Below are 21989 nucleotides of genomic sequence, written 5' to 3'. Positions count from 1 at the left end.
ATGGTACCTCCACTGTTTTGACTGGGCTCTGGGCTTTTTTTGTTATTGTTTTTTTTTTTTCTTTTGGGATTTACAAAACGAAACTCTTTCTCTACAAAGTTACATGCTTTTTGCTTAGGTGTGTTTTGTGTTTAATTATATATATCTACATATAAACATATGATGCTTTATATTTTTCCCTTGCTATCCATTCATTTTCCTTTCATTTTGCTTTGGTATATGGATTTCCACAGCTGTGGAAATTGAGTTTGAGTTACGTACATACATTCATATAGTGTGGTTTGTTAGGCGTATATCTATATAGAAATCGTTCTGCATTCAAATGGGACTCTCCCTCTCGTTATCATCCTCTAATATTGGTCTACTTTACATGGGGGTTTTTTTTTTATTAATTTATACATACTCTTTGCTTTGTGTTGTCTTCGTTTCTGTTAACAATATCAATTTCATTTTCATGTTTGCCAATATTCTTCGCGTTTTGTTTTGTTTTTATGCATTTCGGTATACTTTATATCCTTTACGACCTAACTCGAGTTTTATTTTTTGCAAGAACTAAAAAATTGCACAAGAAATTAAAAAGAAAACATACATAAAAACGAAATTAAAAGGTCTCTAAAATATCCATTGGGAGAGACTTCCAAAGGTTCAAAAGTTGCCGAAAATATTGTGTACAAATTTTGTTTGTTTTTTTTATGTTTTTTTGTTTTTGTTTTTATTTTTATAATAGTTTTTATTGTATATGTAAAACGTTTTTGTTTACTTTAAGCAACGTCTTTCCATTGGTTTTGGTATTTCTTTGTCTACCTTTGCAGACCCTCCTCACTTAGGGGCAAAAGATCTGTATTATAGTTTTTCTGTCATCTAATTTATTGTGGGGAAAATGGATTTTGACGCCATTTTGGTGTTATTTTTATACGTTTTCCTTTTCTTTTGTAATATTTATTTTGCGCTAAGATTGCTACAAACATTGATTTAGTTTTAGGGTTTTAAAGGGGTTCTTGGGTTGGGTTTATGGGGGTGTATATATAAGTTAATCGTACAGTTACTTATGACGCATAGAACTAGTGTTATCGTGTATATAGTAGTACGTATATATGCTTCATATATAGATTTATTTTCATATATGTAACTCCTTGCCTTTAGCTTTAGTTGGTATCATGTATAGTATCCATAGGTATATGCATTATATTTAAATATAGCTTATTTAGATCTGAGGTCACATGAGTTGGTTTTGTTTGAGTTTTACGCTTTACTTGTATCTTTTATCTTTACTCTTTATCTTCTATCTCTATCTTTACGGCTATCCTTTCTCCATTTGCAATTCGTGTAAAATTAAATAATAAGTAGAAAATAATAACAATTAACTAAGTTGTAGGTATAGTTTTCTCTTCTATTCTTTTTTCCATTTTCTTTTAGGTTTAGTTTCAACGGATTGGATTTTATAGATTGGATACATGGGGTAGTAGATAGATAGTCCTCTGGGATCGAAGTAAATTCTGTTGTTACGCTCTCCAAAAAAAAACATAAATTGTATTTAGGATAGAAATTCATTTAATAGTGTGTGTGTCTCCGATCTTTCGCTCTCGCTCTGTCTACTGCGGACTATTGGGTGGCGTGATCTCATCGCCCTCGCCTCCCGATCCCGGTTCGCCCTTCGTCTTGTTCTCCTTCTTCCACTTCATGCGGCGATTCTGGAACCAGATCTTAATCTGGCGCTCCGTCAGGCAGAGAGCGTGCGCGATCTCGATCCTTCGCCGACGCGTCAAGTACCGATTGAAATGAAACTCCTTCTCCAGCTCCAAGGTCTGGTAGCGTGTGTACGTCTGCCTGCCACGTTTGCGTTCTGTTGGTTCCAACAAAGAAAATGGAAAAATATTCACAATTAAAATCAATGCAACGCTTCACTGGCCACCAAATTAACAACATCTACTATATTTCTACAGATCCACAATCCAACTACAATGCATACGAGTACGCGTACAACAACAAGAGCAGGGATATATACACATACATAATATACACATTTTTTGTTGCTGTATCTTTTTGTTCTTTTCTGTGCCCCAGAACGAGGGGGAACGGAATCCGAAACCACATGAAGCAAGGCGCTCAGCGCTCGGGCCCAGGCGAAGGCTGATTAAAAGACAACCTTACCGAATTCGGATATTTGTACTTGTCAAAAAAACGAACCAAAGAGGCCCGAGAGATGAGGGGCTGCCCTGCGTCGCGGCGGCCATCCCGATAGGAACTCTGGATTTAATTCTTTAGGTTTTACACTTCCTTCGGGTAGTGGGAATTTGGGAAAGATCTCAGAACTTGACCGAGAAGGTGACTTGGAAGGTGTTACTCTGAATCTTGCAGTAGTGAAACTTGAATTTCTTGGAGTTACGACAAACTCTCATTAAAACTCTCTGCCCTTAAAATTATTCCCCTTTCTGCCTTTATTCCTTGTTAGGGCATCCATCTTTCGTTCTGTTTCAATTCCTGTTTCTCTGTTGGATTAAACCCTGGTGGAGATTTCATGGACATCAAGCGGCGAGCGGACAAGGTAACTAATTATGCCCCGATGCGGTCTCCCCTCCGCCTGTCTGTCTGTCTGTCCCGCCGTCTGTCGGGTATCGCTGTCGGTAAACCAGAGAGGAGATATCATGGCAGTGATTCAGTCAAGTGCAGTTTCACCTTCGAACTTCCCTGCAGCCCTCAATCCACTTCGCCCACCTCACTCTCTCTCTCTCTCTCTGTGTACGGTAGCCAGGGCACAACTGTAAAATAATTCGGCATAATTATGGGAGTTGCCCCCGATCTGTGGCCCCCACGAAAACCACTTGGAAAGCAACCAACCAAATGAGTTCGGCGCCTAATGACACTTACTATAATTATAATTTTGGTAATGACAAAAAAGAGCTACTGCAGGGAGCAGGGAAAAATCATGAAAATGTGTAGTGGTGGGAAGGGAAAAATATGTCAAATATATACGCAGCAAATATTATAATTGTCAATGGCCATTGCCATAGTCTGGACAACCCCTCCCACTGCTCCCCTTCCCCCACTCTTTGAAATGGTTTGGTAGCGTGTGAAGCCATTTTTTTTTTTGTTCGGGGTGGAGTGTAGGTTTTTCCTGAAAATGTTCGACCGGAAATTGAAAGGCGGCCACAGCAGCATTGGCATTGCGGTCAACCCAAAAGACGTTGCCACGCCAAGCGGCAATCAGTGGATAGACTTTTTGGACTGCCTGTTGCCTCCCCCGTTCCCCGCCTAACCATTCCGCCTGGGAGGGGAGCATGGGGCCGGGGACAATGCCTTAACTATTTTTTAATAACATCTTCAGCATTTGTCTTGCTCAACTCGCTCGACCAATGTTTTTTCTTCTTCTTACGAATGTCCATCTCTGGCTCGAGGTCATTACATCATAAGCTCTTTTATATATATATATTTTTTTTATTTTTTTTGCCCCACACCGTCCCCTCCCTCTGTTTTTTGTGCGGCATCCATTAAGGCGCGCGAATCCAAATCGCATAGAACCCGGGGGGGGTGGTGGCGGCCGAGCGGGAGCCTGTGGACCGACACAGCGGTGGTCAGAGCGCGCTGCTACCTTCTTTTAAATGACACGACTGATGCCATGTCTATAACCCGAGGCGTTCGCATTTAATCATCATCAGTTAGACGAGTCGCGGCTGTGGCAGCGGCAAAAAGCTACAGAAAAAAAATCTTGAAAGATTTGCGGCAAAAAGCGTGCGTGGTCATCCCCCGCCACACCCCTTCATCCGAACCACATTGCAGTTGGCGTAGAATCCACGGGGGGAACTCCAAAGCGTATTAGGAGCGGATTAAGAGTGGAATAAATGTGCTGGACTTTCACCCAGATGATGACTAAAAACGAGGGAGGGTTTTTCCATGTGTTACTACGACGAGATACTAAAGAGGAACCTATGGTACACATGGAAAGATCTTGATGGAGCTTTTCCTCGCACTTTTCCTATGAAATAAATTTGTTCTTCATGCTATGCACCACTACCCAAGCCCATTTCCATTTACATCTCCACACCTATTTTGCCCTTCCCCTTTCACGTAACAGAAGAAGCTTTCGCAGATAATTAGCGGTGCACCCCCTCGCTGCACCCTGCCTCCACCATGCTGATGCGGATGGTTGCAAAGGACGGGCATGGCATGCATTGCAAATAAATGATTATTTTAATTGATGAAAACACCTACAAACATGTCTCAGAAGTCTGGATCTATCTGCAGACTATGGGGTGTGGGGGAAGGCGTTCTTTGGCAATTTATGAGCGGGCGCTCTCTGAAATTTGTTTTTAATGATGCCTTTGCACATTTCATGCAGCCATCACTCAGAAACCCAAGAGGAAGAGGAGAAGAAAGAACAGTAGAAGGAGGAGGCAGAAGAGAACACAATGAAGAAATGATTGTTTTCCTTAGATACATTGAGGCGAGTTCGCTCTTGATCGCGAGCCGGGCACAGAAGCTTCGGGGATTGAGCGCTGAGAAATTATTATAAACGCATTAATGGCGCTGGCGCTTTGGCGTGAGGAGCCAAGAGGGGGCTGTGGAGTATCAGCAACAGAAATATAATAAAGGTGAAACAATTAATATGAAAAAATAGTGGCGATACATGTGGAGTGTACCGGTGGTACCCCTTGGCAGCCTACCCCGTGCCACGCCTCCTTCTCCTAGTCCTATGGTTGAGTGGCGGTTGGGAAGGGGGGGCATTAATGCTTTTTGATATGAAAGCCGTATTGTAATTAAATTGCGATTAGGCCACCATTTTAACCATTTTACTCGTTTATTACACTCTGCTCTTGGGGCTCCATAATGGATTTTATTCCATTTCTTCCATCCCTCTCGAACTCACTCACTCCATAGGTGCTCTCTCTCTCTCTCTCTCGCGCACACACAATTACATTAGAGTGCTAGAGTTTGTGTGTGTGTCGGTTAACGTTTAAAGGAAATCATTAAAATAATTGCCAACAACATTTTATGAAATTCGTTGAAGCAGGGGAAAAAGAATTACAAAAGCATTATTATTATTTAATAGCCGAGAAAAAATTCTATTTTATAATGCTTGCCATAAATTATTATATTGGCTGCGGCTGAGTTTGCCGCTTTTTTCGCATCCAACCAGAACTAAAACAATGGACGGGAACGTACCTGAAAAAGGTTTAATTCCGTAATAAAATGAAGCCCCTTGAGGAGAGGCGTAGAATCTATTAATAGAATTTGGAGTAAGCACGAGAATAAGCTTCGACAATTCTCTGAACGCAATAAGCATTGCATTTTTGTGCTTAAGTACTGGCTAAACGAGGCTGCAGCTATCTCATTTGCATACACATATACATATTTACCTATGTATGTAAAAGAGTACTCAAAAAAGGAATACAAATATTTGCGTAATGCTTTATAGACCTGGAAATGATCTTAAAGGTTGAGAGCTATAGGATTATCTCAGTTGTTTTGCACTGCAACGAAGCAAGTAACTCGTTTAGCCAGTACTTACTTTTGCTCGCTCACCCTCTCTTCTTTTGCCTTATTTGCAAAACGAATCCGATACCTTTGATGATTTTTGCCTGCACGCTGTCGCTCTCTCTCTCTTTGGGCTCTTCTCTTACTGCACTTGCGCCGCTTGCGGCTTGCTGTCTCTCTCCTCCTTCGCTCGTAGTACAACAACTGCTATTCCTTGTCATGCAAGTGCTTAATACAATGAGGTATTCTTGAAGTTATTTCTAGGTAACTTTTAATTGCACATTTATCAGCGAGGTTAAGGCTTCCCCCAGCCACGCCTCAAGCGGCTGCTCTTCCCGCTGCACCTGGGTGGTCCCCTCCCCTCCGCTCATGACCCAGCCATCCACCGTTCGTTTCTCGCTTTGCCAAAAAGCTGCATGTCATGGATGCAAAAATGCATTTAGCTGTAAACAAAACGAAAAGCCAACGAGCAAGCAAGCACCAAGCACAAAAAAAGCTCACATCAAATGCGAGTAAATGTTTTTTTAATTGCGGAAATTACAGACAAACGCGAGCCGCCGCTGGAAAATGATTATTATTTATGATCGTAAGTTGATAAATTTTTCACCCCACTGAAGAGTGTTCGTGTGTGGCATGACAGTAAGAGACAGAGAGAGGGCAGGGTGAGGTGCGGCGGCAGTGGCTGTGGCAGTGGACGTTGATGTCACTCGTTGTTCTAAAGCTTCGCGTGGTGTTAAAATGCAAACTCATTCGATGACTAGCGGCTGATGCAGGAGGGGAGTGAAGAGGATGGTAAGGTCTGGAAGTGGGTGAGCTTTTTTCTGGCCAACAGAAAACTTCTCTCCCCCTATTCCTTTTTTGTTTTTTGTTTTTTTGTTTGATTGTTTTGCATATTTGACGTATTTTTCCCGTCGCAAAACTTTTCTGTGGTCCCTTTTGACCTTTGGGGAAATAACGAAACAAAAAAAGACAGAGACAACCGGAATAAATATCCCAAAAAATCCTTCCGAGGTTTGATGTCCCGAACAATTTCTCTCTTTTTGGGTTTTATTTTTAATTAAGTCAACGAATTTAGCATAGAGGTAAGAGTTAGAGCCACAATTAAATATTGCCATTGACCAGTGGATCATTTGTTACCAGTTCTTTTTTTTTTTTAATTTTCCTTTTTTCTCCATCATAATCTCAGGAGACTCTGGGTACAATTTTAATTTGGGACTTGTTAAGCACTTAAGAGGGTTAAAAATCGACAAAAGTTGACACCAAAAAATAAAAAATAAACCAAAAGAAAGGATCGCAGAGCAGTCGGTTTTTGGGGCTTATGAATGCATTCATTAGGACGCGGGGCAAACCCAATGGACATGTGGATGGCAGAGTAAAGGGGACTCTTAAGGGGACTTTATTTAGTTATCGCTTAAACAAAAGCAAACCCAGAAAGACAGAACGAAGGAGAATAACTATGCGTAGTCATTGGATTGTTCGTTTCGTTGTCTTCTCCCGCATTCTCTATGTTCCATTCCCCCATTTTGGATGCCACATCCATGGCTGCTACCCATGTCAAAATATTTGACAGCTGACTAAAACATGCTATGCCCGAGACTTTGGTAGAGAGCAGCAGGCGGCAGAAGGCAGGGTAGCAGCAGGCCTTCACTCAAGCGGCAGCTCCTATCATATCCCTAAGCGAAACCCGAAATTTCTTTCCCTCGCGAGCTCTACTCTATCTCTCTCGCGCTCTCTCTCCCTCACATACACTAAATCTCTCTCTCTATCTCTCTCCCCCGCTCTAGCATCGATTCCATCATGGTAGTGGTAGGCGGCGGCGTGCGTGGCAGCCATTGAAACATGTGGCCCGACATTGATGACGACGACGGGGGAGGGAGAAGGACAGGTTTCAGGATGATGTTGGGGAATCATCCGCTGGGTGGCAAGGGTAATGACAAATATAATGAAAGGATATTATGGAAAACACTTGTGGTCTTGCAGATAACTCACAGAATATTGAAAACTAATAGTTAATAAATACTTGTTGAGAAAAGTTAAACTTGATGAAGGATTTTATCAGATGTTCTCCCCCTCACAACTGTCAGAGATATTAAGTTTTCTGTTCATTTCAGGAACTGGAAACAGAAAACCGTTTTAATTCCATTGCGGCAAGCCAAGGCTCAAGATGATGCTTGGACCACAAGAGACAGAGCGAGAAAAAACAACAAAAAGAGGGGGAGGCTGACTGCCCAGGAGGTAGGGCAAGCAAAGGGAGCTTCCTCACTTCATTGCTGCATGAATAATATTCGTAATTTGTCAAAAAGGTTGGCCAAATCCCAAAATACAAATACAGAAAGAGAAACCCAGAAACAGAAACAGAAGATGCGAAAAAAATGGAATGGAAACCGAAAAATACAGAGAGCGCTGCGATTGAGCCACAAGCAACATCCCCCGGACAAAACTGACCCGGCCCCAAAGGAGGCACCCCTCAAAGGACCTTTGGCGAGCTGTTGCCATTATTTCACGCTTCTCAGCTGCTGGCCACAAAGCAGAGGAAAAGCGAAATAAAACCGAAATTTCCTCTTCGCATTTGCAGCGCTTTATTAAACTTTTTTCGCCTCCCTCTCTCTTGCTGCTTGTGTGTGCGGAGCTGGAGCGGGAAATCCCCAAAGTTCCTGTGTCATTTTTTCTCGGTCTTCACGTTGCTCAAATTTTTTGACAGAAACTGTCAGACGATGGGGGGGGGGCCGGACTGAGGAATGACGGTTTTATTCTAGAAGTTTTTTCCTCACTTATTTTTGGAAAAAATCTTCACGCATTTGGCAAATTATCTTTTGATCCGACTGCTTAAATTGGCCCCCCAGAAAAATATATGTATACCGAGGAAAATGCGTTAACACAATTTCACTTTTGGAAAGCTGAAAAGGAAGGCGGCTTCGTGGGCTGAAGCTGAAGCCCCAGCGTGGACACATCCTAAGCCATGGCAATCGTCTGCCTAAGTAGTTGTCCACCTCTCCACCCCTCACTCAAAGCTGTCTCTTTCCTTTTCTCTAAACCTGTCCCCTGTCTCCTCTCTTCCCCGCTCTTATAGCTGTCTTTACTCTCTCTCTCTCTTTGCTGCCATCGAAAAGTAGTTTGCGCGCAAATCCTCAAGTTAAGCAAAACTCTTCAGGACATTAAGTGCAGCGCCAACAGACAACAAAGTCCAGAAGTTTTTTTTTTGCTCCCACACTCTCGCTGTCTTCCTGTCTCTCTCTCTCTCTCTCTCTCTCTCTCTTTTGCTCCTCTTTAATTCTGCTGCTGCTGCTGCTGCTGGCAACTGCCAAACGGTTGATGGGCCGGGATCAACGTTTTACCCAAAAGCCAGGGCGAGAAAACTTTTCTACAGCCATCCAGCGGCAGCATCAGCATCAGCAGCGGTAGCTAGCGAACGTGCAACTTTTTGGCTACGAAGGAAGTTCTTTTCATTGTCTTAGCCCCACTGACAGGTTGAAGGTCCTTCCCTGCCCCCCTACACCCTTCACTTTAGGCGGGGGCAACTGTCGCTTATAATGCGCACAATGAAGTGCACTTTTCATACTCGAAAGGAATTGAAAAGTTCTTGGCGGAAAAGTCTGCCCTTTTTCTCTGTGTTTCTTTTCTTTCCTCTACGAAAGTGGCATTTCTATTTTGTATTTTGGTAAATACATTTGAGAAGACAGAGAGAGAGAGAGAGAGAGAGAGAGAGAGATTTACCAATGAATAACTGTGAATAACAATGAATAAATGTTTCAATTTGAATCATAAATTCAGCAACCAAAAGGCGCAACAAATAAAACTCTTTCCCTGAAAATGGAGAAACACTTGTTGCAAATATTTGCTGACTGTCGCTTAAATTTATGACCCCCAAAAACGTTTGGGCCACAAAAAGAGTCGACGGCAGTCGGCGGTCGGCAGGCAGCTGCCAGGCATCATCCATGGGGCCAGAACACAGGATTACGTGGTAGAGGGGGGGGCAAGCAGACTGCAGCAAGTTTTCCTTCAGCAAATTATCAAATAGAAGAGGGACAAAAAGCAAGAGCGGGAATCGGTTTGAAACTTGGTAAGTATCAAAACAACATTAACGCAAACGCAACATCCTGAGGAGAGTGTCGGGGGGGGGGGCATGGTCAGAGAGGTGGCACTCCATTGTGGCACCCGGCACCGTGGACTCCGGGCCCTGAGTAACAACTTAATTGAAACCGAGTTTCGTTTTTCCTTCTCTCTGTCTTTTTTTTTTTTGCTTTCCATTGTGGACATTGTCTGTGGGGTTCTCTTTTCTTTGGGTTCGCCTCTGCTTCGCCTTGCCCCGTCACGATCGGAACCTTTATGCTGCTTTTTTCTGTTTTTATGTTTGTTGCAACCTAATGCAACGTCTGAAATATGTCCAGGCGTTAAGTGGTTACAATCGGTGTGTGGGTACAGTGGGAACCAAGAACATGCCAAGATTTGTTTGATAAATAACTTATGGATCCCACAAAATAATGGGGAAGAGGGTTATGTATTTACAAGTTTTTGGCACAGATAAATACGTAGTCAGTAATCAAGAATATGTGGCAATTGAATATATAGAAATATAGGTTGAATGTATAGGAATTTAAGTGTGCCACTAATTAGTCCCTAAATCAGCAAAAACTAACTACAACTTGGGGCTGGTCTATTCTGATAAAGGATCTTCCAAGGATCTGATATTTATTCATGACTGAAAATTTCAGAAATTCCTGCAAATCCCTGCAATCGCATTCCTTAATTTTCCACAATTTCGAATCACTTCCCAGCTCTTGAATTATTTGCCCCACTGTCTCCTCTATTTATGGGCTATGCAAAATGCAGGGACACTGAGCTGCAGAGGCCAGGGACACTGTCGAGCAAAAAGAAACCTAAGCAGAAATAAACTCGTATGCATTTAATCATCGTAACTTAAGCTTCGGGGATCATGTTGTGGCACAGTGAGAATGCCCCAGCCGCTGCCGCCGCCGCGGGAGACGCCGCCGCGACCAGGGCCCAAAAAAAAAAACAGCTTGAGAGTCGGACTCCAAGCTGCAACTCCAGGCTTTAGTTATTCCCCTCAAGCCATGCCTCCTCCGGCTGCTGCTTCATTTTTAATAAAGAAAATAAGCAAAAGAAACGGAGAGGAAAAACTTCATGTCACCGTGGCTGTGGTTTTTTTTTTTAGGCGCGTTCTTTTTATTTATTCTCTGGCTGCCGCCACAAAAGGAGGAGTGGTGTTGCAAGGAGCAGGGAGGCTGCAGCAGGAGCGGGGGGATTAAGAAGCGTGGACGGAGTGGCCAGGTCGGGTGCTGCGATTGCGACTGCGACCACTGAGATGGCGGTGCTATGAATGGGGCAGCCGAAGCCGAAGCCGAAGCTGGAGCTCTCTGGATGGAGCCTCGGCGTGTTCTGGAGATTAATAAATTGATGGCATCCATTGCACATAACGTGTAACTAATGGCGCTCATCAATTCTGCTTTACATCTCAATCTGGCTTTGGCGCAAAAAAAAAAACACAACAACAACAACGCAACGAAAGAACCACAACAACAGCATCGAAACACACACCAAGGAGCAGCAGCAGGCCGCAAAAGCTCCACCAGATTCCAGTAATGACACGCGGCCAGGGTCCAGTCCCCGGGGATAAGGATAGAGCGAAGGAAAGGACCAAACACTTGAGAGACAGCGCGAGGACTGCTGTTCACTTTCACCCAGGGAAAGTGAAAATGGTATTCTATACTTAGAAAGGACTCTGCTGCTACCAAGAAATCCCCCACTTATGCAACGCTTCGCATCCTTTGAAACTGAAACTAAAACTAAAACCGAACCACATGGTTTCCTCCTCCTACTTCCTCCTTCCTCCCGTCTGCTCTATTTTCGGGGATTAGCTACGGATCTCTGGCATCTTTTGGCACAAACCTTTTTCTTTCGCTTTCTATTGTCAATTTGCATTAGGCGACGGGACCGCCTTCTGTGTTCGGATCGCATGAACCCCGGTCCTGTCCTGTGTGTGCATGCACCTCTTCCGCAAAAACCTCTTTTCACATTCATCGATTTTGGGATTTGGGAAATTTGCACAAATTGAGGCGAATGTCAGGTATCGAAGTGCCAGCAGGCGACGCGGCTCGTCTCCTCTCTGCAGATGGATTACGCCTAATGCCGAGCAATTGGCCAAGGCAATAAAGTGAAATCACCCGGACGTGTCAAGGTCGTCGCAACGTGAATACACAAGCAGACACACAACACAGAGAGGACACGCAAGGCGGCGAAAGAGGGTTGAGATTTGGTTTCTAATACAAGTAGACGGAAATTTGCATTGAACTATCTGTTTTAGAGGCTTATGTTAATTTTGAAGATTATTAGAATATAAATTATAGTTGAAAATAATTTTAAAGATTTTTTCCACATTTTCATGGAGGAGGCATTTCAAGAGTTCTCCATTCGCAGAAATTCAAATTTGCCGCGTCAACTGCTTCCTGATATTGCTCAGCAGACAAGCAGTACAGGCAGTTTAACATTTCCGTTGCGCACTGCTTGCCGTCTTGGAGCAACAATCGAGCAGCACAAGCAGTTCCCTCAAGCAGTGCTCGCTGTTAAGCTTCTGGGCTGAAAACTGATATTAATTAGTATAAAATCGAATTGAATCCCTTTGCTCTTGTTGTTGTACGCACGACTACTACTAATTGGAGCTACTAAAATCTAGTACAACGGGGGATGACTAAACTACATTCAACCCACTACTATAAGAAGAAGAAAAATTCCACTTAATACGTTTCGTGGAATTATCGATCACTTTCCTTGACACTTACCAAACTGACTTCGCATCCAGGGATACAGTGGTGACGGCATCCCCGAGGATTGCGAATTCGGGTTTTGGGATGGCGGCGTATGTTGGCCCGGTAAATGGCCCTGGTGCATCTGCGGCGGCCCCTGGCCCTGGTGCATCATTGCCTGTGGTGGTGCCCCCACAGGTGGCACACCCGTCTGCTGTTGTCCGTACATTCCCATGTTGTGGTGGTTTTGATGGACCTAAATGAACGATCCGAAAAGAGAATGTAAATATTTCATTGCCTACAGTTAGAGGGTGCATTTAACCAGCCACCATATTGGGAGAGGGGATGGGTAATGAGAGATGGCGGGATGACGGGCGTCTTACCTCTGTAACATCGGGAACTCCAACGTCCGTGTACCCCAACTGTTATTTGGTTGATAGAAAGCAGCATGAGAAAGATGGGAAAAGCATTGAGTATTGGGTTATAAGCAGCGGATTTCAAAGCAATTAGAACCCCTAAAATCGAACCCCAACTACCCCCAATCTACCCTTAAGATAGCTTCAATCTCACCTGCGCCTGCGGATGTCCCATGTGATGTGGCAGCGACATTTGTGCATTCATATGATGCCCCGTCATCTGATCCACCAGTGGGGGAGAGCCACCCTCGGGAACCATGCCCAGACCCACGCCCACGGCCGCCTGCAGCTTGCAGCTGGCATAGACGACAGGCTGTTGCTGCTGTTGCTGCTGCTGCTGCTGTTGGGGATGTGTCACCTGTTGCGTCACTTGTGGCAGTTGCTGTAGCTGCTGCTGCTGCTGCTGCTGCGGTTGTTGCGCCTGCTGCTGCTGTGGGGTCTGTGACTGCTGTTGGGGCTGCTGCTGCTGCTGCTGCTGGGCCACCAGCTGCCCGCCGGTGGGCAGGCCGTTGGTCTGTGCCTGCGGCATCACGCCACCCACCTGACTGGAGGGACTGTCGGGGCGGGAGTAGCCCTGGTGCTGCTGCTGCTGCTGGTCCATGCCCTGGCCGTTGTAGTAGGGCATGCGGTCGTAGGGCGGGAAGCGCGGGTAGGGCATGTTGCCCTGGTGATTTGGATTCTGGCTGTAGTGATGCATCTGCTGGGCATCGAGATCGGTGACGCCGTTGCCCGGATAGTGCCCATGGTGCATGTCGGCGCCCATGTACGAGTTGGTGAAGTACGACGTCATGCTTTCACAGTTATTTGTACTCATCGTCATTGTGGAGGCGGCGGTGGCGTTGGCGTTGGCGGCGGCAACTGCGGCTGCTTCTGCTTCTGCTGCTGCTGCTGCTATTTCTGCTGCTTCCGTGGTGAAACGTGACTGCGAACGTGCGAACGTTCGGATGATCGGTTATCGGTGATCGGTTGTTTTATCGCTTCCTATCGCTACTCCTGCTTAGTGGCTAGTGACTAATCCTTCTCCTCTTCTCGATCTCTCTCTCTCTCTCTCTTTACTGTTACTTCCTTGTGCTTTTAGCTACTTTTCCTTATATACAAAGTAAACTGAAATGAAGCGAAAGCATGATTTAGCATTTATCGATAATTATCGCCGGTTCGATTACTCACCTAAATAACTCTTCCCTTTTTGAACACTTAAGTACAATGTACAGTTGCGTCTCTCTTAATCGTTTCGTTACGTTACGTGACGTGACGTGACGTTACGTGTGTAGTGGTGTGAGGTATAAAATGATTTCCCGCGATTTGTTTTTCCGCTCTCTGTTCCTCTGTTTGTTGCTGTCTTGGCCAAAATAACCGTCTATTGATTTGGTGTTTTTTGTTTGTTTGTTTGTTTGTTGATCCTTAAGTAGCCTTATCCTCTAATTGGTATTCCTCAATTTTGATTTTGAAACTCTGGAAAAAAGAGAACAAAATTGAGTTTTCGTTATAGTTCGTATTCGTGTTGTGCTCTGTTCAAAGCTTTGGCTTAAAATGAAGATCGAAGAGGCTTCTCTTCGCGCTCTGCTTACATATGTTCCCCAAACATGTGCGCTGCTTCCGCGCTTCTCTTTCGCTGACAAATTGTTTATTGCATGCTTCGACAATGTTCTCAAAAATATGTCACCGAAGCCCCACATGTCCCCCTTTCAGTTCAAAAGGGACCATAATGGGGCCATAATGGAGCGGGTGTGTGTGCCTCAAATTCTGCTTTAAAGTTTCCGACTAGTTTGTGTTTGTGCTGATTATCGCAAAATATATCTATCTATGTCGAAAGAACAAATTTCTGTTGGTAGAGTTGCCACTCTCATGTTTATCATTCACAGGGTTGCCACACTACATTAATACTCTCTTTGAATTCTGTTCTGACAGTGGAGTGGCACACATTTCGATTAATAGCAGACTTGGGCAAGTTTCAACTAAAATTTCAGAGTTGCCACACTAATGAAACACACTTCCAATTTGATGAAACTCCTCTGGCAACTCTGTTCACCCCTGTTCATTTGTATTGCCCTCAAATCACACACAAACCAAACTTAAGCTGACATTTCTGCAATTCCCCATCCAATGCTGAACTTTGGTAATCCTCAAACAGTGAGAAAGCCTGCCAGCCCCCTTCCCAACCATCATCGCCCTGTTATGTAACTCCCACTCTTGGGCTTGACAAGCTGACAACATTCATTGAATTTATGAATATGAAATCAATTGTGTTATCCCCTTTTGACCTGACATCCTTCCGGTCAAAGTGATTTAATTTCCGGGCTCATTATCACGAGCCTCTGACCTCATAAATCAAACATAAAAACCCCTCCCACACACACGCAGAGCAAAGGCAGAGCAGAGTCATGCAAACATTGCAGAGACAGAGAAAGAGACAGAGAAAGAGAAAGGGACACACGTTACATGCCAAGTCATGCATATGCAATGCATGTCTCTGGTCACTGTCCTCTCTGTGCTCTGTCTCTGGATGATGGTGACAACCCTGCCGAAAAACCAAACTAACTAACGGTAACTTGTTGTCGGAAATGAAACTTTCCCCAACTTTCACCCGACAACGGGGGGAGAAGCGACAGCAGCAACAACACGAAGGAAGTGCAAATAAAAAGAAGGCAAGAAAACTCTAAAATATTTCGTTCTTGCATTATTCTATATTCCATATCCCCTCCCTTCTTTTGCCTTTTTCCGTTCACCATTTGCATTGTGTGCGTTTCCCTTTCTCTGGTGTCCTCTCTGCCTTTGGCATTTCCCTTTGTTAACGAAATAATTTTCTTTGCCGCTCTCCGACGCTGCCAAAGCCAAAAGCTTCCCTTTCAATTACACATTTCCCAATGATGGCGATTGAAGTTGCCAGGGGGATGAGCAGTGGCAGGAAATGGAGGAGGACCTGAAACAGAAGCAAAAGGAGCAGGAGGCGCAGGAGGAGGCCATGGCGCGAAAGGACAATGGCAGCCAGCGGAAGGAAGCGTGTGTCTGTCTGTGTGTGTCGAGAGGGGGCCAAAACGGAAGCTGGCAAATCGCTGGACTGTGCCCCCGATCTCTCCACTGCCTACGCGGAATCATGCCATATAATCAGACATGGTCGCCGGTGGAGGAGGGAGGAGGCAGTGCCAAAGGGGAGCTTTTGGGGTAGGCAAAGAAACTCACTCAAGCACAAGCGAGATGATAATAATGTCTGATGTGTGTTTTGTCTGTTCTTCCTGTCGCTGTTTGCTTTTTGTTGTTGTTCCTGCCTTTGGTTTTGTTGTTTTGTGGCATGCAGCAGCAGGGGGTGGGGTGGGTGTACGATATATATATGATTTATGTTTGTCTGATGTGATTTATTCAAGCGAAGAAAATGCTCAAAATTGATTTGCAATAAAAGATTTCACACCCAGCACTTTAATTGCAAAATGTGCTTCGGTCATTGAAGCTAGACAGAGTATTGATTTTTGATTTCAGGCAGAGATTTTTCTATTATTTATGCTTCAAGCCATGGCACTCTCCGATCGCCCACCATTAACGTAGCCAACAACACTTGCTGGAGTGCTCATTTGAACAGAGCGCCTTCAGTGGCGCCCTTTGTGTCCGTTGTCGGAACTACACTACTCAATGTCAAATACATGTCAATCAACTGTCATTTCTACACACACAAAACACGGGCAGCCCGAAAGTATGCAGCAACTGTTTGATAGCACCACTGCGCCATCTAGTTGATAATCAGAGAACTGTCAGCGTGTACAGTGGGCACAATCTGTTGGTAATGGCATGCCATTGAAATGGAGTTATGTACTTAGACACTTGGAAATATTAAAATTTGGTTTTGTCCGACTTCTGTAATTCCCTTAATTCACTTAATTAGAGGGTTATAAATACTCTAGATGGATGAAAATATAGATGTTATTTTTGTAATCTTATTAGATTGTAATAAAATAAAAAAATTATATATAAATTCCTCAAATTGTATTCATTGGTTTACATTTCGGAATACTTTTGTCCAATTGCTTCGCTCCATTGTGCATGGGAACTGCTCGTGCAGTTAGCGGGGACAACAACCATAGTTTTAAGCCCAGCCCACTTACGCACACACCCAACGCACACACACACACACACACAGACGGCGCATGGCATATGGGGCGTCAGTCCCGTTACCAGTTTTAAGCCACACACAGCGGCAGACAGCTGAATTGCAAAAAAAAAAGAACGCAAACCGGACTAAAAGTAGGAAAGAATAATAATCTACTACCCGCTTAACGCTCTCTCCCTTACCAAACATTTAATGTGAAATTAAAGTTAATGAAAACATCATTCCGTCGTTCTACTCCCACGCATGCGCTGACTCTGTCTCGCCCACAGAGCGGTGTGTGAAGTGAAATGAAATGAATGACTTCTTTCTTCAGCCATCAACTGCAGCCATTTTGATTTACGACTGCGACTGCGTTGCGCTGTCATTGTCGACGCTGACGCTGACGCCGACGCCGCTTTAGCTACCACTGCTTCCTCTAGCTGTTTCCCGCATCATGGGCATGGCCGCAGCCGACGCTGCTGCGCTGCTGTTGGAAGAAGGCGTCGCTTGTCAACTGTCAGTTCTACTTCTTGTTTGATACCCCTTAAAGAGGGTTGCATGGCTCTATTATTATTAGATGATTGCAATTCCCGATGGTCTCTCATTTAGTTTTCATGTAAAATATCGCCAAGAAAAACACTTTTTGTGGCAGAAAAACTCACTGAGCTGGTCCACCGATACTCGGGAAGCTATAGTTTCCTGGTAGAAATGGCTTTTCAAGGGTATCTGAACTCCGACACCCAAGGCTGGTCTTCCATTTCCTATGCCCATTGTTGGTCGGCATCATCAGAAGAAGGGCGGCAGGCAGCCGCAGCAAAGAAGTAGAAGACGCTGAGGACTGGCTTCAACGGTAAACCAAAACCCAGTTAGTGCGTCTTATCGCCAGGTGGGAAAGAGAGGTGGGGGTTGGGTTTCGTCTCTTTCTCCTGCTCTCGGCGTGTCTCTCAATTAAACCCAAGTTGGAGAAAAACGTTCTGCTCGGCTGCTCGCCGCGGCCGACCGCCGCAGGCAGCTTAAATTGCTGTTTTGCATTTTATTTAAATAATAATTGGCTTGACTAACTTTTCAAAGAGACTGGTGGGGCGGAGGGTGGGGCTTGCGAGAGTAGGAAGAAGGCGTACCTTGAACAAGGTGGAAGGTGTTCCAGAATACCAAATCAAGGGAAATCACTCACACACACAGACACCAGATGCCAGACTTTGTAATGGAAATGTGGAAATTTAATTAGAGGAACGGCTTAAAAATAAGCTACAGCAAATTACCCAAGATATAATTGGAAAGAATTCTCGGAAAATAAAGATACTACATATGTACAAGAAAATTACTATAATTTATTGCTACAACAAACGGCTCACAGCACATGCATTTCAGCCACAAAGTTATATCACCTTTATATCACTAATGTTATACGTAAACCCATATGATCCGGAGAATTTCCATTAATTTCCTATATTTTCAGCATAACCACTATCCAAATGAGCTTGAAAAGCATTGCTGACTCAGTCTTCTCTCTCTCGTATCTGTCTCTTTCCGCAGAATATTACAATAATCACAAAACTGAAGAACAAGTAAATGCCGAAGAAGTGGCTAAAGCACGTGCTTAAGGGGGGAATCCCGAAAAATGCCAGAAGAGTTTATTGTGCCATCAACTAAAAGAGCAAATAAAATTTTATTACCACTATAAATTTCCAGGGCACTTGAAGAAGCGCACCAAAAACAGAGGCCAACACAAAAACGTAAAAAAAGAAACCCTTGGCAGAGGCGTGGGCAATATATTTTCTAGAGGGTATACTTCACAGCAGAGAAGGCCACCGATTTGTTTCGGTTATTCTTCCCCCTTTATTAATTCTCATCTCTGGGTAGCACGCCACTGGCCTGCAGGTTCTCTCTTTGCAGCTTTGCCGTGAGGATAAGCCCACGCAAGACAGAGATGCCACTACGACGAAGAGGCAGCCAAAGAGAAGAGCAGCAAAGGGACGAAACGATGAGAAGAGCGAGCGGTAAACGGGCCATGCATTTTTCTCACATTTATCTTGCGTTCGAGTGCTGCGTTTTATTGCGATTGGAAATTGAGCTTGTCAACGCGGCAGCGCGGGCACGCCACGCTTGGCTAGTCACTTGCCTCAATAACGAACAGAGGGGCAGGGGGGCAGGCTTAAGGAATGAGAAGACAGCTGGTCCGCTGGTTTTTGGGCGCGGACTTGGACTCTGTTTCCCTCCAGATAATAAAAATGTCAGGCACAGGCCCAGGGCACAGGGCACAGGGCACACGGGGCCTTGCCTTTGCTTCCCTTCGTTGTACCCAAACTTCATTTGTATTCCTTCGAACTTTTTGCATTTGAATTTTTGGGCATATGATCCTTGAAAAAGGAATTTTCCTGATGCATTTAATTGGCGCAAATTTAGCATTTACTAATGGACATGAGGCACAGTGTGAAGGCAGGTGCCTGCCCCCAGACAGACCAAAAGGCAGTCCAAAGACTGACTCCTCACTCAATCCAATGGGAATACAAACAGAAGGAGGGACACATCAGGGGGGGTTGGGAATGGGTGGCAGTACTTGTGGCAGCAGCAGACAGTAAACACACACAGAAATGGACAATGACAAGAGCCTGATAATAAATCTAATTGACACATTTGCAATGGTTGACTCCCCGTCTCGGCCAATCCCCAATGGGGAATACGACATCGACTCTGAGATGGAAAAGATCTTCAGGCGATGTGAGTGCTTCTTGCAATTAAAAACTAAAATGAGGCAGAGCCAGGGATACTTATTATGCCACAAATAAACAAACATCAACAAAAAAAGAGCAGTTGAACAACAAACATTGACAATCTACACGCACACACAATACATAAATTGTTTTGTCGATCATATCGAATCATCGATCAATCGTTTGTGCCCCCAACCATCGATCCATCGATCGGTGGATGGATGGTTGGTTGATCGGGCAACCTGCCGTGATAACACCACAGGACCTCGAACCACTGCTGTCTGCTGCTGTCCACACTCCACTCCACTCCACTACCGATGCTGTACTCTGAGACTCTGAGATGCTGCCACATCCATCCATGTTGGACTTCATCTGTTGCCATTGATTGGCAGGCAGCCGGAGAGCTTTGCTTTGGGGCAAAAACGGAGCACACACACACACACACTCACATGTACACACACATTTGCTAGTGGAAATTGATTGGCAAAATGAAACATGGCCAACACATTGGGGTTCATGTTTGTAATGGGGAAAAATGCCTTCATTACAAGGCGAAATGCGTAAAACGCAAGCCACGCATGCGCATTGAATGCGCAGACCAGTTGTTGCAACTTGCAACCAGATGCAGCGACACAGACAGCCTCCTCTTCTCTCACGCACCATCCAGTGGCACGCAATCCTCCTGTTGCAAGAACATCCACAACATTATCTACGTTTGTCACTTGCTTTCTTGTTAAGTGCAAATGCAGCTCAGGCTCAGGCTCAGGCTCAGGCTCTTTCTTGTATATCGTACCATATATTGTGCCACAATTGAATTGTTAAGTGGCCTCTGCCTTCCTCGTTGACTTCGCTGTGCCTTTGGGTTGCGTGTGAAAATTATAATTTCCTGACCAGGTTCCACGGCGACCCCATCAACAGCAGCAGCCAGCAGCAAGAAACAGAAAAAAAGCAAAAAGAAAACCCCCGAACGGAGCCGCAGAAATGTTGTCAACAATTTGCAAAGGTTTTTATGTGTGTTTCGCTGGCAATCAACGACGCGTAGAAACATTCAGACTGGAAGGTAATTAAATTTCATTTAATGGCCCAAACAAACAACCTTCCAAAAGGAAGGGAAATTTGTTGCGCTTTGAGAGCCATAAATAATGTTTTTTGGTAGTTAAAACCAACATGGCTAAAAGTGAAATTAGCGAGTTTTGGATTGGAGCCAAGTGGAGCTCAAGAGGCTAATTGTTGTCCACTAAAATTCAGTTTCTCTTGAGCTCATTTTCCAGTGAAATCCTGTCCAGAACCTGTCTCAAGACTGCCCTCTGTGACCGTCTCTTGGGTTCAGCTGAATGTCAACGGGTGGTCAAAGAGGTGAAAGTTGTTGGCAATTGTTGCATAAGAAAAACGCATAGCGATATCCTGCAACGTCCTGATGATGCAACGCAGGTACTAACCATAAAACGTAGACAATTGCTGGTACCGACCTCTACCTCCCGTTTAGGAACAGCACCAGAAATAGAGCAATTAACCTTGCCTACGTGCTCGGAGTTTTGGACTCACTTTGGCTCACTCAGGTCCTCTGGCAAACGCGTTTGTCATTTGCTTAATTGCCAGTTAGTGCCCACGATTATCAGGGCTAGATTCAAAGGGAATGAAGAGCGGGAAATAGGGGTTTCCCTTTCATCAATTGCCTGCTCCAAATGTCATTGGAGTCAACACGTAATTGTGATTCAACTTTAATTGAAGGCCAAAACAAGCGTTAATTAATTTATTATCCAGCAATCGAAGGAACGTTTTATCGATTTTAGGCAGAGACGTGTGATAAAAGTTATCCATCAAAAGACGTTTAACTAAAGGGAATTTACAATTAGAAATGGAAAGTCTTATGTAAGAAGTTATCGCCATAAATGTGACAAAAATCGATCAATCTTGGGTTAAGTTTGATTACTGCTGGTAAATCGATAAACTGTTAACCTCAAAACAGAGATGAAGAGTTGTCTTTCATTTCTGTATCATTTTATCTCTCAGTTGTAGTCTCCTCTCGATTATCTTCTGTCGCATTAGCAATGTCATCTTCATCTGCCACCGCCATGTGCTGCCCATTTTCCTGGCTTTATTTACTTATTCAAATCGTTGGAACTACCCTCGACACACTCCCGCTCCTCCATTTCCTTGGGACAGCATTCAACTTTGCCGCCTGACACTTTTCTGACAGCGACAAAAACTTTTGTTCTATTTTCCGCAACAGAAACAGAAGCCAGCGACACAGAGAGAGCAAAACCCTCCGCAATGGAGGAGAGCCACCCGAAAGGCAACATTGCAAAAATGCTAAAACAAAAGGCTGAAAAAAAATCTATATTTGTATATGTATTCATACATATTCGTACAATATAGTATGCTTAAGAGATCTCTCTCTCTCTCTCTTTCTCTCTCTCTGGTTGAGGGAGCCACCACCCTCCTCTTTCGTGGCGAATGTCATGACAGGCTCAGTGACTTCGGGAGACCCTGGGACGGGACCAACTGAATTGCTGACTAACAGCCTGTCGCGAAATATGAGTCCATT

General features: G+C 44.4%; 2 protein-coding genes across 3 annotated transcripts in view; both read right to left on the bottom strand.

The window, feature by feature from the left end:
- Window positions 1–27: 27 nt before the first annotated feature.
- LOC117585966 (homeotic protein antennapedia) lies at window positions 28–13938 on the bottom strand. Of its 2 annotated transcripts, XM_034275774.1 has the most exons (5): window positions 13817–13938; window positions 12804–13753; window positions 12617–12655; window positions 12270–12489; window positions 28–1843 (listed from the first exon to the last, which is right to left on the bottom strand). In XM_034275774.1, the coding sequence occupies exons 2-5, from the start codon at window positions 13467–13469 to the stop codon at window positions 1593–1595; spliced, it is 1176 nt and encodes a 391-aa protein (XP_034131665.1). In that variant the 5' UTR covers window positions 13470–13753; window positions 13817–13938; the 3' UTR covers window positions 28–1592. The 2 variants fall into 2 exon arrangements, with proteins under 2 accessions (XP_034131665.1, XP_034131666.1); XM_034275775.1 differs by lacking the exons at window positions 12617–12655; window positions 13817–13938 and having other exon boundaries at window positions 12804–13469.
- Window positions 13939–13975: 37 nt separating this feature from the next.
- LOC117585967 overlaps window positions 13976–21989 on the bottom strand; it is a 51170-nt gene continuing 43156 nt past the window's right edge. Inside the window, exon 2 of the mRNA XM_034275776.1 lies at window positions 13976–14101. The gene's annotated coding sequence lies outside the window, so the exon portion shown is untranslated. The remainder of the gene's footprint in view (window positions 14102–21989) is intronic.

This window comes from Drosophila guanche, unplaced genomic scaffold, assembly GCF_900245975.1.
Source record: "Drosophila guanche unplaced genomic scaffold, DGUA_6, whole genome shotgun sequence".
Classification (NCBI taxonomy): domain Eukaryota; kingdom Metazoa; phylum Arthropoda; class Insecta; order Diptera; family Drosophilidae; genus Drosophila; species Drosophila guanche.
Note: the sequence above shows the minus strand (reverse complement) of the source record. Positions and strands in the feature narration are given on the sequence as shown.